General features: G+C 41.7%; 1 protein-coding gene across 3 annotated transcripts in view; it reads right to left on the bottom strand.

Moving 5' to 3' along the window:
- MKRN1 (makorin ring finger protein 1) overlaps nucleotides 1-8,275 on the bottom strand; it is a 30,027-nt gene extending 21,752 nt beyond the window's left edge. The window contains exon 1 of one of the 3 annotated variants that reach the window (XM_036760965.1): nucleotides 7,848-8,275. In XM_036760965.1, coding sequence (XP_036616860.1) covers nucleotides 7,848-8,020 — 173 coding nt within the window. In that variant the 5' untranslated portion in view covers nucleotides 8,021-8,275. The remainder of the gene's footprint in view (nucleotides 1-7,847) is intronic. The other 2 variants (XM_036760967.1, XM_036760966.1) reach the window with 2 other exon arrangements.
- Nucleotides 8,276-23,020: the final 14,745 nt, after the last annotated feature.

Below are 23,020 nucleotides of genomic sequence, written 5' to 3'. Positions count from 1 at the left end.
GGAGTTTTAGTTGGCTGCAGGCTAAATGAGTCAACAGTAGAACTGGGCTGCTAAAGCTAACATAACCTTAGGCGGCATTAAAAAAAATATACTATCCAAATCATGGAAAGTAATAGTCCCACTGTACTCCATGCTACTCAGACTACACAGTAGAGTACTGTGCTCATTTCTGAGTGCCACGTCTTAACACAGCCACTTAAAAACTATAGAGTATGTTCAGAGAATAACTTAGGTGTGAAGTTTGAAGGAACCATAGATGGTGAATCTAGAAAGACTCCACAAAATACTTAGATCAAATATCTGAAGGGAAGTCATAAAAAGACAGAATCTCCCAATTTTGTCTTGTTCCAGAAGGCAAAATGTTACAAAAAATCAGACAGTAACTTAAGATAACTTTTTCACAACGGAATGAATTCTTCAAGTTGTAGTAGACACTCAAAAGAAGTTGGCCAACCATGTTACCTGGATTCAAGTCTTTTAAAAAAGTAAGTACTTCTGTACAAGGCAATATTAGAGACTGAAAGAGCTAAAAAGCTAAATAAGATGGAATTTAACCCAGCAAAAGAGATGCAGCAGCCGAACAGAATCAAAGAGAACACAGGAGCCAGAAGACATCAGTTCAGATTCTAGCTCTGCCACTTAGTAGCAGTATAGCCTTGGAAAGCTCACAACCCTCTTGGAGTCTCAGTTCCCCCCCCCATGGTGAAATACTTAAAGCTACTCATCTCACAGAGTTGTTTTAAAGATCATTTGAGAATACATAGAAACTGCTTTGTAAGACATGAAACTCCACTGGAATAACATTTAAATTGAGCCTTAAAGGATGGGTAGGATTTAAATGAGGAAAGATGGGAAGGAGGACATTCCAGGGAAATTTTTGTTCTTCAGTTGTGTGCGACTCTTTGTGAACCCATTTGGGGTTTTCTTGGCAAAGATACTAGAGTGTTTTGACATTTTCTTCTCCAGCCCATTTTACAGATGAGGAAAGTGAGGCAAATGGGGTTAAGAGACTTGCCCAGGGTCACACAGCTGGTGAGGCCACCCAGATTTGAACTCAGGAAGTTGAATCTTCCTGACTCCAGGCCCAGCCCTCTATCCACCATACCACCACAGGTTTAGGAGGGAGCAAGTACATGAGAGAGAAAATACTGAATGCAAGGGCAAAAAGTATCTAAAATACATTTAGATCTGAGTCCAACCCCTTCATTTTACAGATGAAGAAACAGGTACAAAGAGATTAAGTAACTTGCCAAAGGTCACATGGACAGTGAGGTATGATTTTAACCCAGATTTCTGACTCCAAGGTCAGTCCCCTATTCACTACTCATGCTGCCTCTTTAAACACGAGTTGGAGGCAAATCATAGAAGGCCTTGAATGTCAGGCCTGTACTCTATTTCACAGGCAGACAGAAGCCAATGAGTATTTTTGGGCATAGGTCAAATTTAGGGTGCTGTGTTAGGAGCTTTTACCAGGCAGTACTGTGTAGAATTGGGAGAGATCTGTGGCAGGAAGATCACTTGGCTCTAGGCAGGAGATAATTTGGACCTGTACTAGAACGGTGACATTTGTTCAAAGGATAATCTGAAGAAGAACCGATAAGTTTGTCCCTACCTAGATGGAGGCATCTATCTCCTGCTTCCACGTCTTTGCCCAAGTGTGACTCCCTGTCTACAATGCACTACCCCCTTCGTCTTAATCTTATTCAAAGCACAGCTTCGGTACTACATCGTACAAGAGACCTTTCTGATTCCTCCAGATATTCCTGTCTCCCTCTTGGAATGACTTTGGATATATTTTTTACTTGTATACAGTTGTATATTTTGTATCCCCCAAAGAGAATGTCAATTCCTCAAGGGCAGAGTCAGTTTCATTTTTGTCCTTGTATGCTCTGCACCTAACAGACTATTTTACGAGTAAGAGCTCAATAAATCCCCTCATTGAATTTAACTGGGAGGGTAGGGGGAGGACTAAAGTAATGATTAAGAAAGGCAGAAATACAGAAGTAATTCTTGCACTTGATGGATCAAGGGGCATGAGAGAACCTGCATCTAGTGGATTAGATAACCTCTAAGATCCCCTCAAACTTTAAGAATCTCTTGATTTTTGGACATAGTAACTTTATGCTGTATCCTTGACTTTACATACTTTTTCTTGTTTATCTCATCTTTAATAATCATTTCTATGCATATGACCCTCCAATCTTTATCTCCAGGACCAATTTCTCCCCTAAGTACCAGGTTCACATTTCCAACTGCCAGCTGTACATCTCCTGGATCAAATTCAAACACGTCCAAAGCTGAATTTATTGTTCCTTCCCAAAAACCTGCCCATCTCCCTAACATTATTTCCACACCAGAATTTTCCTTAGTCATTGAGGTATAAAAACATTAGGGTATTTGCTTCTTTCCTTTCTCCTTAAATTCAACCTAGTTTTCAAACTCAGCTTTGTCCATCCTAATTCAACATTTCTTAAATCTGTCTTTCTCCTTTTCACCCCCATTATTCTAGTTTAGGCTCTCAGTGTCTCACCTACACTATTGAAATAGTCTCTTAAGTCACCTCCCTAACTCAAAGTCCATTAAAACATACAGTGACCCACTCTTCAAGTTCAGAATTCTGATCACAGTACTTCTTTGGTCAAGAATATATATATACCTGTCTGGCTCAATGCATATTACTCCTCTTCGTGTACTCAACACACTAATCTATCACTTAAGTCCTTAAGGACAAAACTTATTCCTTACTCCACCTGTGTCCCCCCCAGTACTTTACACAGAGCAGTTACTCAATAAATATTTGAATCGAATCTCCTGGAAACTTGAACATTGTAGCCAGATGGAACCCACCAGGAGCTTGTGAAAGTTTCATGGATCTAGTCAGTATGCTTATGGGCATTCATTACAATTCCCTAGAGATTTAGGAATACATCTTTATTTGTTGATTAATTTAATATTTAATCACGAAATCTTTTATACTGTAACTTAATTCTTCTTGCTGGTACAAGTCTGCCACTAGATGCAGGTTCTCTCATGTCAAGATGCTTGTTCCACTTCCTTGTAATTCCCATTGGGCCTAGCACAGTCAGATGTTTGTTTTTGTATTATTTAATACTTAGTTGATTTCATTAGATCAATTTATTTTATTAATAGAAATTTTTATTAGTGAGGGTTTTTTAAACACACAAAAGCAATTCCAAATAGTTTTCAGGTTAAAAAACTAAAGTAACGGATCAAAGAACATGGATGCCATTTCCAGAAAGACTTTTCATCTTAGCGGTTTTATTTATCCAAACATTATATACATATACACAGCAATTATTTATGGGCCAGTTGTAGATTAACAACCTTTAAGGAAAGAGAATTTAAGATGAAGACAGCTATTCCTAAAAAGCTTCTGATGAGAGTAAAATTATGACGCTGATTAGTTGAAGAAATAAGATCTTTTTTGTAAGTATCATTTGGCAGGACACTTAGCTGAGTATTGTAGAAATCACACTAGTAAACAAAACTATAATTTGCAGAGTATACTGTCTTGCCTTGAGCAAGTCATCTAAATTTCTCAGACTGCCCCCCCCCCCCCCCCCCCCCCCCGCCCCACATCAATCAGTCACCAAGTCCGGTCATTTCAACTTTCATAACACCTTTCCTAAATTCCCCCTTCTCTCATCTGATACTGCTAATACCCTGATCTAGTCCCTCATCTCTTCACACTTGGACTACTGCAATAGGCTTTTGGCTGGTCTCCCTGACTCAAGTTTCTCCCCACTATACTCCATTCTCCATCCAGTTGTCAAACTGATCTTCCTAAAGTACAGGTCTGATCATGACACCTTATTCAGTAAAGTCCAGTGGCTCCCCATCACTTAGGCTTCAAAGCCCTTCATAACCTGGATCTCTTCTATCACTCCAGTCTTCTTATACACACACCTTTACCTCCCTCATACACTCTCCAGTGACACTGACCTCCTTCAGAGTTACTAACTTAAGACACTCCATCTCTCAACTTTAGGCATTTTCTCTGGCTGTTCCCCATTGTCGCCCCCCTCCCCACGTCTGGAATTCTTTCCCTTTTCATCTCCACCTTGTGACCTTTCTAGCTTCTTCAAGTCCCAGCTACAATCCCTCCTTCTACCAGAAACCTTTCCTAACCCCCTTTAAAGCTACATCCTTTTTCCAGTGGATTACCTCTAATTTATCTGGTATATCTTGTTTGTACATAATCGCCTGAGTGCGGTCTGTCCCCCCCCCCACCCCCCATTAGACTGTTCCTTGAGAGCAGAGACTATTTTTGGCCCTTCTTTGTATTCGCTTGGCACACAATAGGTGCTAAATAAATGCTTGCTGAATGACTACAGTTTCCTTATGGGCCTCTGAGGAATGCATTTGAAATACTATATAAATGAGTTATATAATTAAGCATGTAATTGTATTTTAACCCCACCCATTTTAACCTTAGAGATGCTAAAGAATGGTAAAATCCTAAAGTCTCATCCTAATTCTCAAACAAATGGGATGGAAATATCAACAGCTTGGGGGTCGGAAGGGGGGGGGGAAGGAACCGGCTGCATGGTACAGAACCATGAAATGTTTAACATTAAATTGCAAAGGAAAAACATCATGAGAAATAACAATAGAACACCAGATAAGATCAAGGAAAATAAGTATCCTCCAATAAAAAGGTTGAACAAGTTTTGTGTTTTTGGACACAGAGAAGTAGCTTTAGCCAGCTTCTAGAAGGCATCATACCTTTTGTGAGGAAGGCAGCATTGGACAAATGCCTAGATCTGTGGATGATATGTGGTAAAGAAACATGTACACTGTAGCCTCATTGTAACACCAACTGTATAACACAGGACCACCCTGGACCCTTTCCAAAAGGGTTTAGTTACGAGGCGTACTGGAAGAAGCTATTTATAACTTAGTCTTACCTATGTCATTCTACATCATGGACTGCATTACAGAGAAACTCTGGTTTAATTCCAAGAGACATGATTTTTACTAAGATGCCTAGTCATCCCTGTTCCCTTCCCTGCCCTCCAACTCCGTAGTTTCTGTTTTGTTTTTTAAAAACGATAGTCGAGCAATTTTAGCGATTTTGACAATAAGTCTCTACTTTTAGGTATCTTATTCCTCTATTCAAGGGAAGGAAGTATGAGCGATAGATATATAGAGATGACAGTTGCACTTGGATTGAGAATAACTGGAAACAATCATATTTTGATGAAAATTCCCGGTAAATTCATCATAATTTCTACTAGGTACTTTGTTATATAAGGTCAAAGTTGTGTGTGTGTGTATAAAAACATACATACATATGTCAGATTCATATTTTCATTGGTGTAGTAAAGTTCTGGTGAGGAAACTCCAGCCACAAATGTGTATCAACAACCAACTGGTCTGGAACTTGTAGCTTAAGAGTTGTCTCCTGTGCCTTGAAGATAAGCGACTTAACCAAAGTCACATCAATATTTGTCAGAATTGGGGCTTGAACATAGGTCCTTCAGTATTCCAAGGCTAAATCTCTATTTACCTATTCGATCTGTTTCTCACCGCTTTAAATAAGAACCAAATGCTAGGATTAGAGCAGTATAATCTTTTACAAAACACTGTGCAGGTCAGGTCTAATAAGGTTCTGAACTATAAAAATTCCTCACTGTCCATAACACAAAAGGATTCCCACACTGGATTAGTTAACAACCCCTAAGCTAGGCTCGTAGACTGATTTGATTCATTATGTTGTTGAAGGAAAATCAAGAATTTGTGGAATGACTGGTCAGGGAAAATCAGTAAAGCTTAAGAGAATAGTTGTGTTTTGCATGGGTGATGTTGCCCACAAATACAAAGACAGAAAGAAAAAAGGTCCCCTGCATGCGTAATCTCACACATCTTTAAAAGAGATTAGATCTGGAAGGGGTCACAAAATTGGAGATTTAGTTTGAAGATTAGACTTCTGGGATACATATAACTATATTGACTTGCCCAAGCTCATATAATAAACCTAGTCTGGAATCCAATTCTTTTCCTACAGCAATTTTGGTATAAATGATGGAAAGGTGGGCCAGAACAGAGGGGTCAAAGGAGGACAATAAAAACAGATGTTTGTAAAAATCAAGTTGATGGTGGGTTCTGACTGCTTGGCTAAATTAGGATTGGCTACTATTATTACGGATTATTGCTAATAATAGCTAACATTAATATGCTAGGAGTTTGTAAACTATTTTTACATATTTTCTCACTTAACTCTTACCCTGTGTGAGGTGGGGTATCATCCCTATTTTAGAGATGAGAAAACTTAGGCTGAGAGAACTTAAGGGACTTGCCCAGGCACACAGGTAGTAAGTATCTGAAGCAGAGGTCTATAAACTTAGTAGTAATTAGTAACTGTTGGGCAAAAATCTAAAATTATGAAACGATCCAAAGAATTTCATTTCAAGCAATTGTATACAGAAGACCACAGGCTGGAATAACTGGTATACCCAAGAGGATAATAAAGTACTATTTCAAGAATAAAGTATTTAACATTAACCTTTTATTCCACCATCCAGGTAAAAAGAGACTCAAACACCAACTAAAATTCTAGACTGTCCACAGTGATAGCCGAATATAGCAAAAATAAATGGAAATCATAGCCCCAAAACTTGGTTTCATGAAAAGGAATTTTGAGTGGATTTTCCACTCCAATCTAGCCTCTTTCCTACATCTGTTGTGTTTTTGTACTTTATTGAAGGGTAGGTTTATTGAATGAAATTGTGCACATCTTGAATACTTAAAATACCTGCCTTAAAGACAAAAAAGGACCTGAAAATACTAAAAATAATAGTCTTCATGCCTACAACATAAAAATGTGTAGCATTTTTTAAAACCTGGATAAACATTCAAAAATTAACTCACTTATCAGAGTTTCTTTTCTAACACTCAGTTGGCCCATCTTTTTATAATTCAGCACTAGTAAAGCCGAAATGCTGACTAAGCATTTTTAAGTGACTAATACCCATGCTGCAAATGAGATATTTTTCTCTGAAAATGATCCTTCAGTTCATTGCGTACACTATCAAGCGGGCTAAGACAGAGCAGAAATCCCTGTTTATACCAGAGCAAAGCTGATTTATGGGGAGTGCAGCAATCATCTGAACACCGAGGTTTGGCTGCTTCCAGAAGTAAAGAGGTAGATTCCAGACTGGGAAGGTGAGTTGCGTTCCTGAGGTAAGTTAGGGTAGGATAGCTTTCTGGGCGTCGGATCTGGTTCTAGACAAAGCCCAGAAAAGCCAAGTCCGATAAATGAGAGGAAAAATACAGAAGCGACTTCTCACAGCAGGGGAGATAAATAACAGCCTTTGTAACCGGTCGTAGCAGGGTGGCCCAGAGGAGAGGAGGCTGGAGAGTCGGGGCGATCTCGCTGGGGCCCTCCGCGGGGACTCCCAGGCCCCAAGAAAAGACCTTGAGAGCCAAAGGAAGAACGACACCCCCAACCCCCACTTCCTCCCAGGAAAACCCAGGAGATGAGATTTGGGGGACAAATTCGCGCATGACACAGGCTGGGATAAAGGGGCGATCACCGCACTCCTTCCTCCCCGAATGGCGCTCCCCCCCCCCAATTCATGGCCTGCGATGACTTCAAGAAAAAAAAAGGGGGGAGAGTCTGGGCGGGGGCCCCCCGCAAGGACGCCCAGAGATGAAGTGGAGAAGCTGCCGGAAGGGCGCCCCCACATTTGGGGGCGCCTCGGTTGGGGGGGAGAAGGCCGCGGGGTGCGGGGGCACCGGCGCCCCCGGGCGGGGGTCATGGAAACGCCGGCTTTCGCTCTCTTCCCCGCCCCCCCCATGTTCCCTCAGCCTCTTATCCGCTTTACCTGCAGGTGACCTGTTTGGTCCAGCCACCGCCGCTGCCTCCCCCGCCTCCTCCCGCCGCCGGGGACTGGGAAGCGACTGTGGGGGTGAGGGTGGGGGAGGCCGCTGCCACCGCCGCCGCCGCTGCCGCTCCTGATGTTGTGGCTGTTGTTCCGGGAGCTGCAGCCTCCGCCATTACTGTTTATCCCACACAGCAATGGCACCGGAACTTCCGGGATCACATACTTCCGGTCAGGCGGCGGGGGAGGAGGGAGGAGAGGAGGGAGGAGAGATGAGGCTTGTCTCTGCCTGGTCTTCACCGCCTCCCCAAACCACGTCGTGCCACCCCTCCCCATCCCCCCATCCTGCGGTCTGCGCTGTACAAAGTGGGAGACTCGGCCTCCGAGCTCCCTCTGCCCGCCCCCACGGCTCCTCCAGGTCCTCTCTGATTGGTGGAGCGTGCTTTCTACCGGCAAACAGGAGGGGCTAGTAACCGGGACTCTGTACAGGTGTGCTCCATCTCCAATCATCAGCATCAGCATCAAAAGCATCATCAGCGTCATCTTGACAACCGAGAAGTTGAATGCCTTCTCTATTGATGATCTCCACTTTATTTTGTTTAACTGAGTTGTTTGCCCATTAGACGGCAGGCTCCCCGAGGGAAGGAACTCTTTTGCCTTTGTACCCTCCAGTATTTAGCACAGGGCTTAATAGATGCTTATCGAGAGGCCGACTGGTCAAAATATATGTACAACTATATAGACATCTATATGCATACAGATCTCTATATAGCTACAGAGGTCTATATGCATATAGATGTCTATATGGCTATACATTCGTGCTCATATATATAATGTTTGCATTACCTAAGGGTCTGTGACTGACAAAAGCTTTGGCCCAAATTGTGTAGCATTAGTCCACCTAATATACTTAAATTAAGCCTCTCTTAATATGTCCTTACTTTAATCATTCCACCGGCAAGCATTTATTAAGCAGCTTATACTATGTGCCAGGCACTGTGCTAAGCGCTGGGGTTACAAAGAAAGGCAAAAACATGTATAGCCTGTATTAGATTATATGCCATCTTGGGGAGCGAGGGGGAAAATAACTGGAACTCAAAATCTTATAAAAGTGAATGTTGAAAACTAAAAATAAATAAATAAAAGAGGAAAAAAAGAAGCAAAAGACAGTCACTGTTTTCAAGCAGCTTACAATCCAACTGGGGAGATGACATGCAAACAGCTATGTAAAAATAAGATAAGATAAATTGAAGATAATCAACAGGGGAAAGGCACTAGCATTAAGGGGATTGAGAAAGGATTCTTGTAGAAGATTAGATATTTGGCTAGGGGACCTTGGGAATCCAGGGATCCAGTGTCAAGATCTAGAATATCTTCCCTTAAATGTGGGTAATTCCTTCTGCACAAGAAAATGCCAGGTTTTTATTATAACCACATAACCAAGACAATCTTGGTGTTAATGTTATTGTCTTTAATGCTTGCTTATACCCAGGGTGGAAACTCTGGGCAGAGACTACTATATCTTGAACTTATAGAATTATACTTAATATTATATAATTATATAACAGTGCATATTACATAATTAAATGTTATAATTAAGTAAATACAATCAATTATAATAACTCTAAATAGTAATTTATATGTAATATATTGGCTATCAATATGGCATAGAATTATAATTAATAATATACGATTTTATAACAATGTAGAATATATAGTACAATTATATAACAATGTATAATGTTATATTAATATAAGTTAACATGTAGTATATAATGATTATAATTAATTATAATAATACTTACAATGAAAACCCTTATAGACTTTGATTTGGCTATTTGAAATCAGACAGAAATTTGGATAAAACATCTCTGAAAGAGGAATGGATGTTAATGAGTAAATGGGATTCTACTTATATTCTGCTTTTCAGAAATGTCCCCTTTACTGGGAGGGAGGTATACCTATAATCTACTCTCTGTAATTGAGGCTTTCTCCTAATCTTACAATAACCTGTCATCTGTCAATGTAGGGTCTGGCTGTTCTGGTTATTAAGGTCAGAACTTGATAGTACTGTAACATAACTGAAGGGCTGAATGAAAAAATTTAAGTCCATTTCATGAAAAAAGTTGTTGTGGCTTGAGCTTTAAAACCCTTCTGATCTTCCTCTACCATGACCCAGCTCTTCATTCTAAAGCCTCGCTCCAGCCCTGGAATTGACACATCAGAAAAACTCTCCACCCTTGTGACCTCTGCCTCAGATTGGATGACTTCTCCCAGAACCTCCCTCCATATAGGAGAGCACTAAGACTAGCTGCATTCCAGACTTTTTCTACCATGCCTCCTCAAAGGGTACGGTTCCCCTCCTTTTCCCTTTTCCAGGTGCCTTTTTTTATGTAGTCTTCTCTATTTCAAATATAAGCTCCTTGAGTGCAGGAACTGTCAAGCATCTATTAAGTGTCTATTATGTGCCAAGTACTGTGTTAGACACAGAAAATACAAAGACAACAGCAAAATAGACCTTGACCTTAAGGAACTTGCAATATTCCTATGGGAGACATAAGTAGGTATATACAAAATTGTATGTTGTAAATATAATATTGTAGAAAAGGCACTAGAAGCTGGATGGGGAATCAGAAAGGCTTTATGTGCTGCTTGAGTTGAGTTTTGAAGGAAGCTAGGTATGCTACTAGATGAAGGTAAGGAGAGAGTATATACTAGGCATGGGGAAATAGCTAATTCAGAAGTATGGAGATGATGTGGGGAACAGTGACTTTGGCTATTGTGGAAACACTTCCAGGTGGTATGGAAGAAGGGAAGTAAAGTATAGTAAATCCGGAAAGGTTAGGGTGGGGCCAGGTTGTGAGGAGCAGAGGGACAGTAGAGAACTATTTGTCATTCATTGAATGAGAGAATTACATGGTCAGATCTCTGCTTTTAGGAAAATAGTTTTTGAAGCCTATTGAGGATGTGGATAAGGGAGGTGTGATAGAATCTCCCTTTTTAACCAGATTGGCCTGAAGTTTATTGATTTTGTTAGTCCTTTTAAAAGAACCACTTTTTAGTTTTACTCATTAATTGTTAAAGGCTTTTTGGCTTCCAATATATCTATTTCTCTAATTTTCAAGATTTCTACTTTTGAATTTATCTTGAGTTTATTTGTTGGCTTTCTATTTTTAAAATTGCCATGTTCAGTTCATTCATGCTTCTTCTACTTTGTTAATGAATGTTTTTAGAAATATAATTATAATTCTGAGGGCTGTTTTAGTCATGTCTCAAATTTTGGTACATTGCCCATCAATCAATGATTTCTTAATTTCCAATGTCTTTGTCTCAGTCCTTATCTTTTTTTGATCTTTCTGCAACATTTGTCACTGTTGGCATACTCTGGGTTCAATTATAAACTCTGTTCAGAAGATGTTCAGCTCTACATATCCAGCCCTATCTGTCTCCTGAGCTCCAGTCCTACACCACCAACTGCCTAGGGACATTTTCCTCTGGATATCCTACAGGAAGGAGAGGCAGCATTGTGTAGTGGCTGGAGAGTGGAAATCATCAAGACCTGGGTTCAAATCTTGCTTCTGATACATACTACTAGCTACCTGAGCCTGAGTAAATCAATTAACTTTTTAGTGCTCTTGGCAACTCTCTGAGTCTACAATTGGCAGAGAATGAGCCAACTTACATTGGTGGAGGGAGTTTCCTCACCCAGGTGTTCTTAGCACCAGAAAAGTCACAGGCCCAATCTCTATACCTATCTTATAGGACTCTTAAATTCAATGTGTCCAAAACAGAATTCATTACTCTTCCCTCTAAACTATTCCTAACTTCCTTATATCTGTCAAGGGCATGGATGGCCATTCCTATAGGCACCCAGATTTGAGTCCTCAGTACTATCCTCAGTTCTTCATTCTTTCTTAGCCCCAACTTACCAGTCACCAAGTCTAGCTCCACAACATTTCTCACAACCATCTGCTTCTGTCCAATCACAAGGTTCGTCTCCCTTGGACGGTCTTCCTTGCCTCCATTCTTTCCTCTCTCCAGGCTATCCTGCACACAGCTGCCAAAGTAATATTCCTAAAAAAAGAGGCCTGACTGTATCACTCCATCGGATGCCTATTATATCCAGGACGAAATACAAACTCTTGTGGTCTAAAACCCTTCTCAACCAGCTCCAGGTCACCTCTCCAGGCTAACTTCAGATTATACCCCATCCATTCACTATTTCATCTATTCAGACTGCCCTACTTTCTGTTCCTCTTATTCAACATTCCACCTCCCACCTCCACTGCTTTGCACAAGCTGTCCCCCATACCTCATCTCCGTCCCTTAGAATCCCTGGCTCCCTTCTGGTGCCACCTTCTACTTAAGACCTTTCTTGATCTTCTTTCCCACTGTTAGTACCACCTTCCTCTAAAACAAAATGTCTTTATACTTAATATATATATGCTACATTTACTTATATGTGTACATGTTGTTTCCTGGAATAGAATATAAGCTTCCTGAGGGAAGGACTGGTTCATTTTTGTCTTAGAATCTTCCTTTAAGACCCAACTGCAAGTGTTACCTCCCTCATAAATCCTCACATTCCTTACCCCACTTTACATTCCCTCAGCCTCTCTTAAACTTCATATTCCAGGTGAAAGTGACTTCATCATCCTCAAATTTCTCATAGAACATGGCTCATTCACACCTTTGAACTTACAAGTCTTTTCCTTACAATATATTTACTTGGGTATATGTCATTGCTTCATCCCCTCTCTCCATTCGATGTTAAGCTTTTTGAGAAAAGGTTTTAGGGTTTATATTTAAATCCTCTACCTAGCCCTTGGTAGGCGTTTCATAAATGTTTGTTGAACTAAGTTGAAATTGTACCTTGCCAAGAGAAAAAAAGACCCATATTTACAAATATATTTTAGTAGTTCTCTTTGTGGTAGAAAAGAACTAGAAACTTAGGTATGCCTGTCTGTTGGGGAATAATTCAATAAATGATGGTAAATGAATTTGATGGAATATAATTGTGTTGTAAGAAATAACAAAAAGGATAATATGAATCAATGCTGACTGAAGTGGGCAGAACCAGGAGAGCCATTTATACAAAAACAGCAACATAGTAAAGATGAACAACTTTGAAGGACAAGATATGTGATCCATACAATTACCAACCATGATTTCAGAATACTTAGAATGAAGAATGTTGCCTACAACCTGGCAGAGAGGTGTTGGATTCCAATGTGCAGAAAGTGAAATACAGATGCCCATCAGTAGGGGAATGGCTAAATAAGTTGTGGTATATGAATATAATGAATGGAATACTATTGTGCTATAAGAAATGGGGAACAGACGAACTTCATAATAACCTGGAAAGACCTACGTGATCTGATGCTGAGTAAGGGGAGCAGAACCAGGGGAACATTATACAGGATTACAGACACGTGGTATCTGTGATGACTAACTTTGATGGACTTGGCTCTTCTCAGCAATACAAGGTTCAAAAGACTCCAAAAGACACATCCAGAGAAAGAATTACGGAATCTGAATGCAGATTGAGGCAAAGTATTTGCTCTCTCTTTTTCATGATTTATTCCATTGGTTATAATTCTTCTTTTCAACTTGACTATTGTGTAAATAAGTTTAATGTGAAGGTATATGTAGAACCTATATGGGATTGCATGCCATCTTGGGGGAAAGGGGGGAAGAGAGGGAGATGGAACTGAGTTGTAAACCAAAAATAAAAAATAACTTAAAAAAAAAAGAAAGGGAAATAAATTTTTGGATATAGCCAATGTAGGAATTTGTTTCACTTGACTTTGCATACTTATTACAAGGGATTTGCTCTCTTCATTTTTTTCCTTCAGTAAGGGAGAGAGCTGAGAGGGAAAGAATAAGAATAATAACTAGCATTTATATAGTATCTACTATGTGCTAGGCACTGTGCTAAGTGCTATACAAATATCTCATTTGATCAAATAATTGATAATTGATAAATAATCAAGAAAATAATTGCTTCTTAATTGAAAAAATTAAAATTTAATTTAAAAAAGAGAGCATCTTCCCTTATTCCATCAGTGACTGGTGAATATACTATCATTAACTCTGACCTGGAAAGCAATCCCTACATGAATTTGAATTAATTTCTTTGGGTCATATCTGAAGGAGGCTGGCAGTCAGTTCTTCAGCTCTGTTGGAGAAAGTGGGGGACCCAGGAGAAATGCCATGTTCAGGAATAGAGTTGATAGAATACACTGAAGCCAAGCCTTGTACTTTATTTCCCAGGAACTAGGGCAAGGACAGAGGTTCCTGTGGCAGGAAAACCACAGTTATCTTTGTTTATTCTTCTTTCTCCATGGAGAAATTGTACTCTTTTGGCTGGTCTTCCAACAACAGCCTCATCAGCAGGCTTTTCCTAAATCTGGCTACCTGGGACACAGGATTCTCATTAGCATCAGAAAGCTTTCTAAGCCTAGATTTCAGTGATTCAGAGATTGTTTTCAAACCAATACCTGAAATTCTGGGGAGGAGCCAGCCTTGGTCAGGTATAGGGAGCAAAGTGGGAAGTAACTAGCTATGGGTGAGGAAGCCCAGGCTGACAAAACAGAAAAAGAAATAGAATTAAAATATCTTCTCAGAGAATGGCATGGAGCTTCAAAGTTCACTCTGAGAGGAAAGGGAATAGAGGTTAAGAGGGCACATGCCTGAAATATCAAACCCACTGAGAGGAACCAAAAAAAAATCCTAACTTAGAAAAAGAAAGACAATGCTAGAGACAGAGGAAAATATAAGCCTGACTTCCTAAATCTTAAATGTAAATGAATTAATCTAATAAAATGAAGCTGAGTGATAGATCAGATAATAAAACTAAACCCCACAATCTATTGTTTATAAGGAACACATCTAAAAAGCAAAGATATACATAAAATAAAAATGAAATGCTTGAACAAAATTTATTATGTATCAAGTATAACCAAAAAAGCAGAGGTTGCAATCATGCTATCAGAAAAAGCAAAAACAAAAACTCACAATATACACAGATCAACAAGGAAATTACATGTGCTTAAGAGAGACCATAGGCAACAAGCCAACATAATATTAAATTTATATGCTCCAAATGGCATAATATCTAAATCCATAAAGGAAAAATTAACTGAACTACAAAAGACATGGATAGTAACACAATAATAGTAGGACACTTTAGTGTTCCTTTCTCAGAGTTGAACAAATCCAACAGAAAGATAAAAGGGAAAATATTGGTGGAAGAAATTGCTAGTATAAAATTGAAAATTTATTTTAATTCTATTTTTAAGGGTCCATCAAGCTGGGATAGGTTTAATACTCTGTGAGTCTAAAATCCTTACCCTGGTAACTTTACCCTTCCCTTACATTCTGGAGAAGTTTGCCTAAGGTCAAGCTTTTGTCTTATAATAACCTCTACACTTTATTTAGGTATCCTCCCTTCATTTGAGTTGTAATTCTATTACTTTCATTTGTATCTCCATGGGGATATAGTTCACATTTGTAACCTACTACCCATTTAATTTAAATGCAAGTTGATTCATCAAAATGCATGTCAGGCCACACCCTTGTCTGCTGACTAATCCTACCACTTGAGGATTATTCCCATCTCCTTACTAGGAAGGATGGGGAGGAGCTGAGGTGACTCTTAACCTACCTCCTCATTAAAATGTCTTTTTTGTTTTACCTTTGCCAGGAGAGGTCCAAATGATATTTTGTCAGGCCAGTCAGAAGGAAGACATGCCTTGACTTAAAAAACCCTATCATCCATCCCTCACTCAGGATTTTTGGTCATTGAGAGAAGCCATTGACTCAATTTATTGGTTACTGGTAGCCTGAATAATCAATTGGTCAGGCCATTGTCTCTCAGCTTACCTTAATTTTAAAATACAACACTAGAGACATGTGAACTAAGAGGCTTGTAGGACTTTGTAAATGGGACCACTAAGGAATAGACATATTGCACAGAACTCTATGGCATTTACCAAAAACAACCATGTATTAGGACACAAAGAAAATGCAAATAAATATAAAAAGGCAGAAATGCTAAATATATATCCTTTACAGACCATAATTCAATTAAAATAGTAATGTGTGTGATATGAATTTACGAATCAAAAATTAAAACAGAGGCGTCTCAAGGTGAAAGTAGAAAGGAAAATTTATTACGATCCTGCAGGAAAGGACAACTCCAGGCACCTCTCAGTGTCAGAGTGCACTAGACACAGAGAATTGGGGTGTTTATATAGGTCCCTAACTGCAATTCACCCTCCCAACCTCCTTTCTTTCAGCTTGCAGACGTAAGCTTTGAGGGTACAATCTGGATGCGATAAATCTACCCAGTGACAAAGGCAACGAACAAATAGTATAGTTATTTTTGACAAGCAGGGGACGGACATAACCTTCCCACCATTCTTATCCCATTCTCCCATCAATCTGAAGTGATAAATCTATCTTAATGACAATGACAATGAACAAATGGTTTGGTTATCTGTGACAGGCAGAAGCCAGTTGTTGGTTACCTCATCTTCACATCTATGGCAAACTAGCCTTTCCCACCACCCTTGCTTCTGCAACAGATGCCTCCCATCATCCTTACATCTGTGACAGATATCCCCAGCACCCTTATACCTTGTCTCCCATCATTCTTATACCTAACTGGTCTTGCACGTCTACATTGCACCTGACTTTCTGGCTTTTCATCCATTCTTCTCCCAAGTTGGGAGTCCCTTATTCTGGGGTCAATACACAGGAGGTGAGCATCCTGTGTCCCATCCTTACTCTCAGAGGATTTTATGGTTGCTGACTTATTCACCTCAACCCTTGTTTCTTTCAGGCCTCTTGCCCTTGGGTAAATACACAGGATGTGAGCATCCTGTGTCCTATTCTTATCCCCGGGGGGCCTTACAATCACTAGCTTGGCTTATGGAGGGGAAAACATCTAAGTAGAGAAATGGCTTTACAAAAAGGAAAATATCTAAGTAGAGAAATGGGACTCCCTATCCTACTTATTTCTATTTATTTAATTTGTCCCCTTTTATGAGAAGTCTTCACTCGTTCCACACAGTAATCAATTCAAAGAGCACAAACAAAAGACATAGACCTAAATGTTGACAATAATGAAATCCTAAATAACGAGTGGATCAAAGAACAAGTCACAGAAATAATGATTATGTGAAAGATAATAATGAGATAACATATCAAAATTTCTGGAATGTAGCTAACACAATTCTCAAAGAAAAACTTGTATTCCTAAAACCATACCTTAGCAAAATGAAAAATGAGGGAATTAAAATTAGAAACCCAACAAATAATCCCAAAATTAACACAAAAGAGAACATTACAGGAGAAATAATTAATTTTAAATCAAATTCACTGAGAGAATATGTACACACAGATACATATATATAGTATAGCCATACAGATAGGTCACCGGGCACTGGAGTTGGAATCAAGATACCTGGTTTCCTGACATTGCTCTCTCTTAAGTATCCTCCTAGCTTTTTAACTGCCCATTTCCAGCCTCTTTTACTGTTTTCATCATCCATATCACACTCCCTGATTGAAGATGTATCCCAGTGTTCTTAGAGCCAGAGGTGGGGACCTGAAGCCTAGAGTCCACTTGTGGCCTTCTAGGTCCTCGGGTGCGGCCTTTTGACTGAGTCAAAAGTTTTATAGAACAAATCCTTTTATTAAGGAGATTTGTTCTGTGAAGTTTGGATTCAGGAGGGCCCCATGTGGCTTTGAGACCCCAGTTTAGACTCTAGGATCTTTAATCTTTTCTCCTTTGGCAACTTCATTAGCTCCCAAGTTTTTTTAATTATCTATGCAGATGACTCCCAGATTTGCATATTCAGCCCTAGTCTCCTCCTAAACTTCAGTCCTGTATTACCAACTACTGATTGGATATTTCAAACTGATGGTCCATAAATGTCTCAGACTCACTGATGAGGATACTATCAGTCTCTGGGAGCCCCCTTGAACTCTCCTTGAATCTTCCCATTAGATCTAGCCTTTGCCTAAGGCCATAAGGCTTTCATTATCTAGGCCCAAATCTCTACCTGGCCTAGCCCTTTATTATCCAGCTGCTTCCCACCCTGAATCCTACCAAAATCCCATTCTTTTGTTTCCTGGAGTCTTGACTTCTGGCAACCCCAGTCCCATTAGGATCCTCCTTGGGCTCCTCCTAAAGACCCCCGCTAAACCCCTCTGCTAGTCACCTCAGACCACCCCTCAATCCCTCCCACAATCTTTCTGTATATAATCTCCATCTTGCCTCCATGAAGGCACTCAGATTAAATCTAGCTCAGATTCAATCTGGCCTTCTTGTGAAAACAGGCGTCACAAAGGGTGGGATTTCTTAAGACAACCCGTTATGGCGAATCCTTAGTAAATTTTGTCTTTTTCCTTGGCTGAGAAGGCTTGAGTCGAATTCTTTCGGCAGGACCCCGCATGTCGGTGTTTTGGGGTCTTAAGCACCCCTAAAAATCTATGGTTCCCTACTGTAAGAAATGGGAGGAGGAATTTTGTTTCCACAGAACTAAAGGTGTGCTTCCCCCCCCCAACCCCAGCTTTAGCAGAGACCAGGCCTCAAGGTCGGTCAGGTGAGAGGTCAGAGGCTTGTACGCATGTGCATACTTTTTGAGAAGGCAGTCTGGGGAATTAGAGAGGCCAAACCCACTTGAACCTGTTCAAGCTTATCTAGGGTCTGGTCTTGGTCAAGAATCCAGGCCTACTGATTTGCATAATTTGCATATGTTAAAGAGGGAAAGTAAAAGAATATAGTTTAATCCTAAACTAAGACAAGGAAAATCTAATTAACTTCACTTTTGCTTCTGTATCCTTATTATCCTATTTATATAAACTGTATAACCTAGGAAAACTATGTAAAAAAACAAAGTAAACTAACCATGACTCTAGCAGGAGTGGAGGGAATGGTTACCCCTGCTCCTGCAGCTGTACCAGTGTGAGTGTTCCCATGAGCACTGTACCTACTCTCTCTCAAGGAGAGTAATAAAATGCCTTCCTCTGCCTACTCTGGTCCTGAGTTCTTTGGGTGAGAATGGGCAAATCACATGGATTTTCCTAAGGCCAAGTGAACCTTGTGATCTTAAGAGTTAGCCAAATAGGCCTGCCCCAAGAGATCCCACCCCTTGTGATGCCTGTAAGGAAAGCAGGCCAGACCAATCTGAGCTAGTTTGGATCTGACCAACTTCATGGAGGCAAGATGGAGATTATACACACAAAGATTGTGGGAGGGATTTGGCTAACTCTTAATAAACTTTATCTTTTCCCTTGACTGAGAAAGCTTGAGTCGAATTCTTTCGGCAGGACCTGGGGTGTCGAGCACCCCTCACCCCAAACCCTCTTCATTTATGGTTCCCTGAACCGGCAAGCACTGCTAATCTCAAATTCTTCTCCAGCCAAGACTGAAGGTATGTGAGCCTCCCCCTCTCCCAATCCCCTTCCTTACTCTCCAAGCATTTTGGATGGGCTTCTCGGGCCTGACCTCAGCAGGTCCCAGTGGGTCAGACAGCTGTCCTGTTCAGCCTGACGCTATCAGGTGGTTCTCGGTCCAGTGGTCCCAGTGGGTCGGACAGCTAGGAGCTGTCCTGTTCAGCCTGACGCTATTAGGTGGTTCTCGGTCCAGTGGTCCCAGTGGGTCGGATGGCCAGGTGGCTGTCCTGTTCAACCTGACGCTATCAGGTGGTTCTCGGTCCAGTGGTCATGTCGGAGGCCATGAACCTAAGCATGGTTTCTGAAGCATGGAGGATGTGGATGGATGCCCCATCCAGAAGCATGTGCCAGATCCTTTCAATTGTTTCAGCGCTGGGAATTTGGGAAAATTTCAGGTACCTTTTGTATACTTTGTTTTCTTGTTTTATTTTGTTTGTCTCCCAACAATTACTCCTAACTTCTCCTTTACTAAGGAGGAAGGAATTTCCAGCTGAAGGGACCCCTACTCAGGTTTTGGCCTCATGGCCTGCCTCCACTGCAGGCCCTGCAACATCTATCACCATGGGCCCTACCCCCAAGGCAATCCCTACTCAGGTTCCAGCCTCGGGCCCTGCCCCCACGGCAATATCTCCTCCCCTAGCCCCTCTCTCTGAGGTAGCACACACTTGGGTCTCTGGGGTATCTTCCCCTCTGACCTCTACCCCTCCTCAGGTATCAACTGATTTTCTCCCTTGTCAGCCTGATCCCCTGGCCTGGCAGTCCAATTTAGTTCAGCCAGCACTGCCCAGTCCCTACCTCACAAGAAGTGGGACTTCCTTTATCCCTCCCCAAGCCTCAGTGTCCACAGCAACTTCAAGGCTTTTTTCCCTGAGGGAAGTGCCTGCTTCCTCTACGGGGACGATCAGGGTACACATTCCATTCTCCATTTCAGAGATCATTCAGGTTAAGGAGAAGCTGGGGAGATACTCAGAAGACCCCACTAAGTTTACTGAGGGTTTTAGGGATCTGTCCCTACAATTTGAAGGGGCAGCAATCCTCAGCATGTATTTCATTAATCAGTCTGCCCCAGATATTAGGAGGAAACTGCAGAAATTGGCCATGGGACCCCAAACACCTCAGGTCCAATTGCTGGAGACGGCCTTTGGAGTTTTCAACAATAGAGACCTGGTTGCAGCAGAGGAAAGAAAACGCAGGGAAAGGGCTAGAGACAGAGAACACACTCAATTCTTGGCTGGTGCCATGGCCAGGAAAAGACCCAAGGAGCACCCCTCCAGGGAGTCCCCTTGGAGGAAGCCCTGCAACTTGGGCAGTGGGGAAACCTGCTTTCGATGCCACAAGGAGGGTCACTGGTCCAAGGAGTGCCCCTCTAGGGCACCCCCCTGGAGGAAGCCCCCAGGATCCACGCCTCCAGGACTCTGCACAGCATGTAACCAGGAGGGACATTGGAGGAAGGATTGTCCCCGAGGTTGGAAAAGTGGTAGAGCCTCCTCCCAGTACTTTGTCCTCCAATCTTCTCAAGACCTGGAAGGAGGGGAAAGCCTGGCGCTTGGCAGTGCTCCCACTTTCTCCACCTCTCTCGTGGAGCCCTGGGCGAAATTGAGGCTGAAGGTAAGGTTACCCCCTTTATCACGGCTATGTTCTCTTGTTTTAACTAGTTGCTCTGGTCCTACATGCCCCTCGACCCATCGGGTCATGGGCATCAAGGATCTGTTGTTTGAACACTCCTTCTCTGGCCCTGCCCCATTGTTGGGAAGAGACCTGATGGTGAAATTGGGGAGCCAATTTTCTCTAGTTAAACCTCGCAGGTCTCTTTTCCCTCTGCTCACCAGACCTCCCCCAGAACTGTGGGAGACAGTCAAGTCAGTTGTTTGGGATCAGAGAATTCCTGGCAAAGCTGCTCAGGCCACCCCTGTCCTTAGTCGCCTCAGAGAGTCTAATGTGTTCCCCAATTGCTGTCAATATCCAATTAAATCCAAGGCTTGGGAGGGACTGCAACCATTAATTGGCACTCAAGGCCCTGACTCACTCCCTCTAGAGTGGGACCCCTACCCAGCACAAGCTTTTGGGACTGTGAAAACTAAACTGACCACCACTCCAGCATTAGCTCTACCTAATCTAGAAAAACCTTTCACTCACTCTGCTGATGAAAGGACAGGACAGGCTTTGGGAATCCTAACCCAGTCCCTAAGATCTGACCCCTGTTTTCCAAAACAATTAGATTCTCTGGCTGCTACAGCCATTCCAATTGAGGAAGCTTCTAAGCCTCTAGCAGACCAGCCCCTAGAAGCTCTGACTTGCCAGAACACCCTGGAAGCAGAGGGCCACCAGTGCCTGGCTAACCACAGGCTCACCAAACATCAAACCTTGCTCTTAGATACCCCCTATCTAATTTGGATGTGCTACACACTCGCGAACCCTGAAGCAGTGTGGTACACAGAACAAGTGGTTAGGGGAGCTAGGTATGAAATGGTCATCTTTAATTCCCTCTGGGGAAATTGTCTTTTCTCAATACTCCTATACTGCCTGTTTGCTGCTTGTTTGCTTAACCTCTTTGCCAAGTTTGTCTCCTCCAGGCTCCAAGCCATCAACTTCCAGATGACTGCTCAGACCAGGACCCATCCACGCAGGGACAAACTCTACGCCCCTTGGCAGCAGGAAGCAATTTCAGAAGCTGAGACCTTCGTCCCTGACCCCAAAAGAATTTGGGTCCCATTTGTTTGAGGGGGGAATGATGAGGGCACAGTCTCTGGGAACCCCTTGAACCCTTGAACTCTCCTTGAATCTTCCCACTTGATCTGGCTTTGGCCTGAGGCTATAACCATTAGGCCCAAATGCCTACCTTGCCCAGTCCTCTATTGTCCAGCTGTTTCCCACCCTTAATCCTGTTTCCCATACTTAATCCTGATCAAAATATCTATACCTTATCTCTGTTACCCTAGCCCTTTATTGTCTGTCATTTCCATGACCCCAGACCACCCCTCAATCCCTCCCACAATCTTCGTGTATATAATCTCCATCTTGCCTCCATGAAGTTGGTCAAATCCAATCTAGCTCAGATGGGTCTGGCCGCTTTCCTTACAGGTGTTGCAAGGGGTGGGATCTCTTGGGGCAGGCCTATTTGGCTAACTCTTAATAAACTTTATCTTTTCCCTTGGCTGAGAAAGCTTGAGTCGAATTCCTTTGGCAGGACCCGGTGTGTCAGTACTTTGGGGTGTCGAGCACCCCTCACCCCAAACCCTCTTCATTTTGACGTTCAAAACCCTTCCTAAGCCTTCCTCCCTTTCCAGTCTTCTTACACCTTACTCTCAGATATGTACTCCTCAATCCAATGACAGCAGTCTCCTGCGTGTTCCGTAAACAAGACTGAAAGAAATGATTATTAATAACCAATTATGGGGGAGATCCAGGCTTTTCCCCTTCCTATTTCCTTGTTCAAAGCCCAGCCTTTGAAGGACATTACTGACCTTTGCCGAAAATTTACCCCACCTAGACCATCTTATCTAGGTGAATTCCTGCCCATTGTGTTCTACTTAGATTTGGGCCGATTAGCAAGGCTCAGCAATCTAGAAGTAAAAGACTTAAAATCACATCCCCAGCCCTTCAGTAGAATGGTTCCACCTCCCAGTGTAATATTCATTCTTCTCATTGTTAACCAATCAGATTTGATTGTCACTCTTGGGAATACCTACCCTTCCAAGGGCATATAAACT

This window comes from Trichosurus vulpecula, chromosome 5 (assembly GCF_011100635.1).
Source record: "Trichosurus vulpecula isolate mTriVul1 chromosome 5, mTriVul1.pri, whole genome shotgun sequence".
In the NCBI taxonomy this organism is placed as follows: Eukaryota; Metazoa; Chordata; class Mammalia; order Diprotodontia; family Phalangeridae; genus Trichosurus; species Trichosurus vulpecula.
This window is presented reverse-complemented; position numbering and strand designations above follow the sequence as displayed.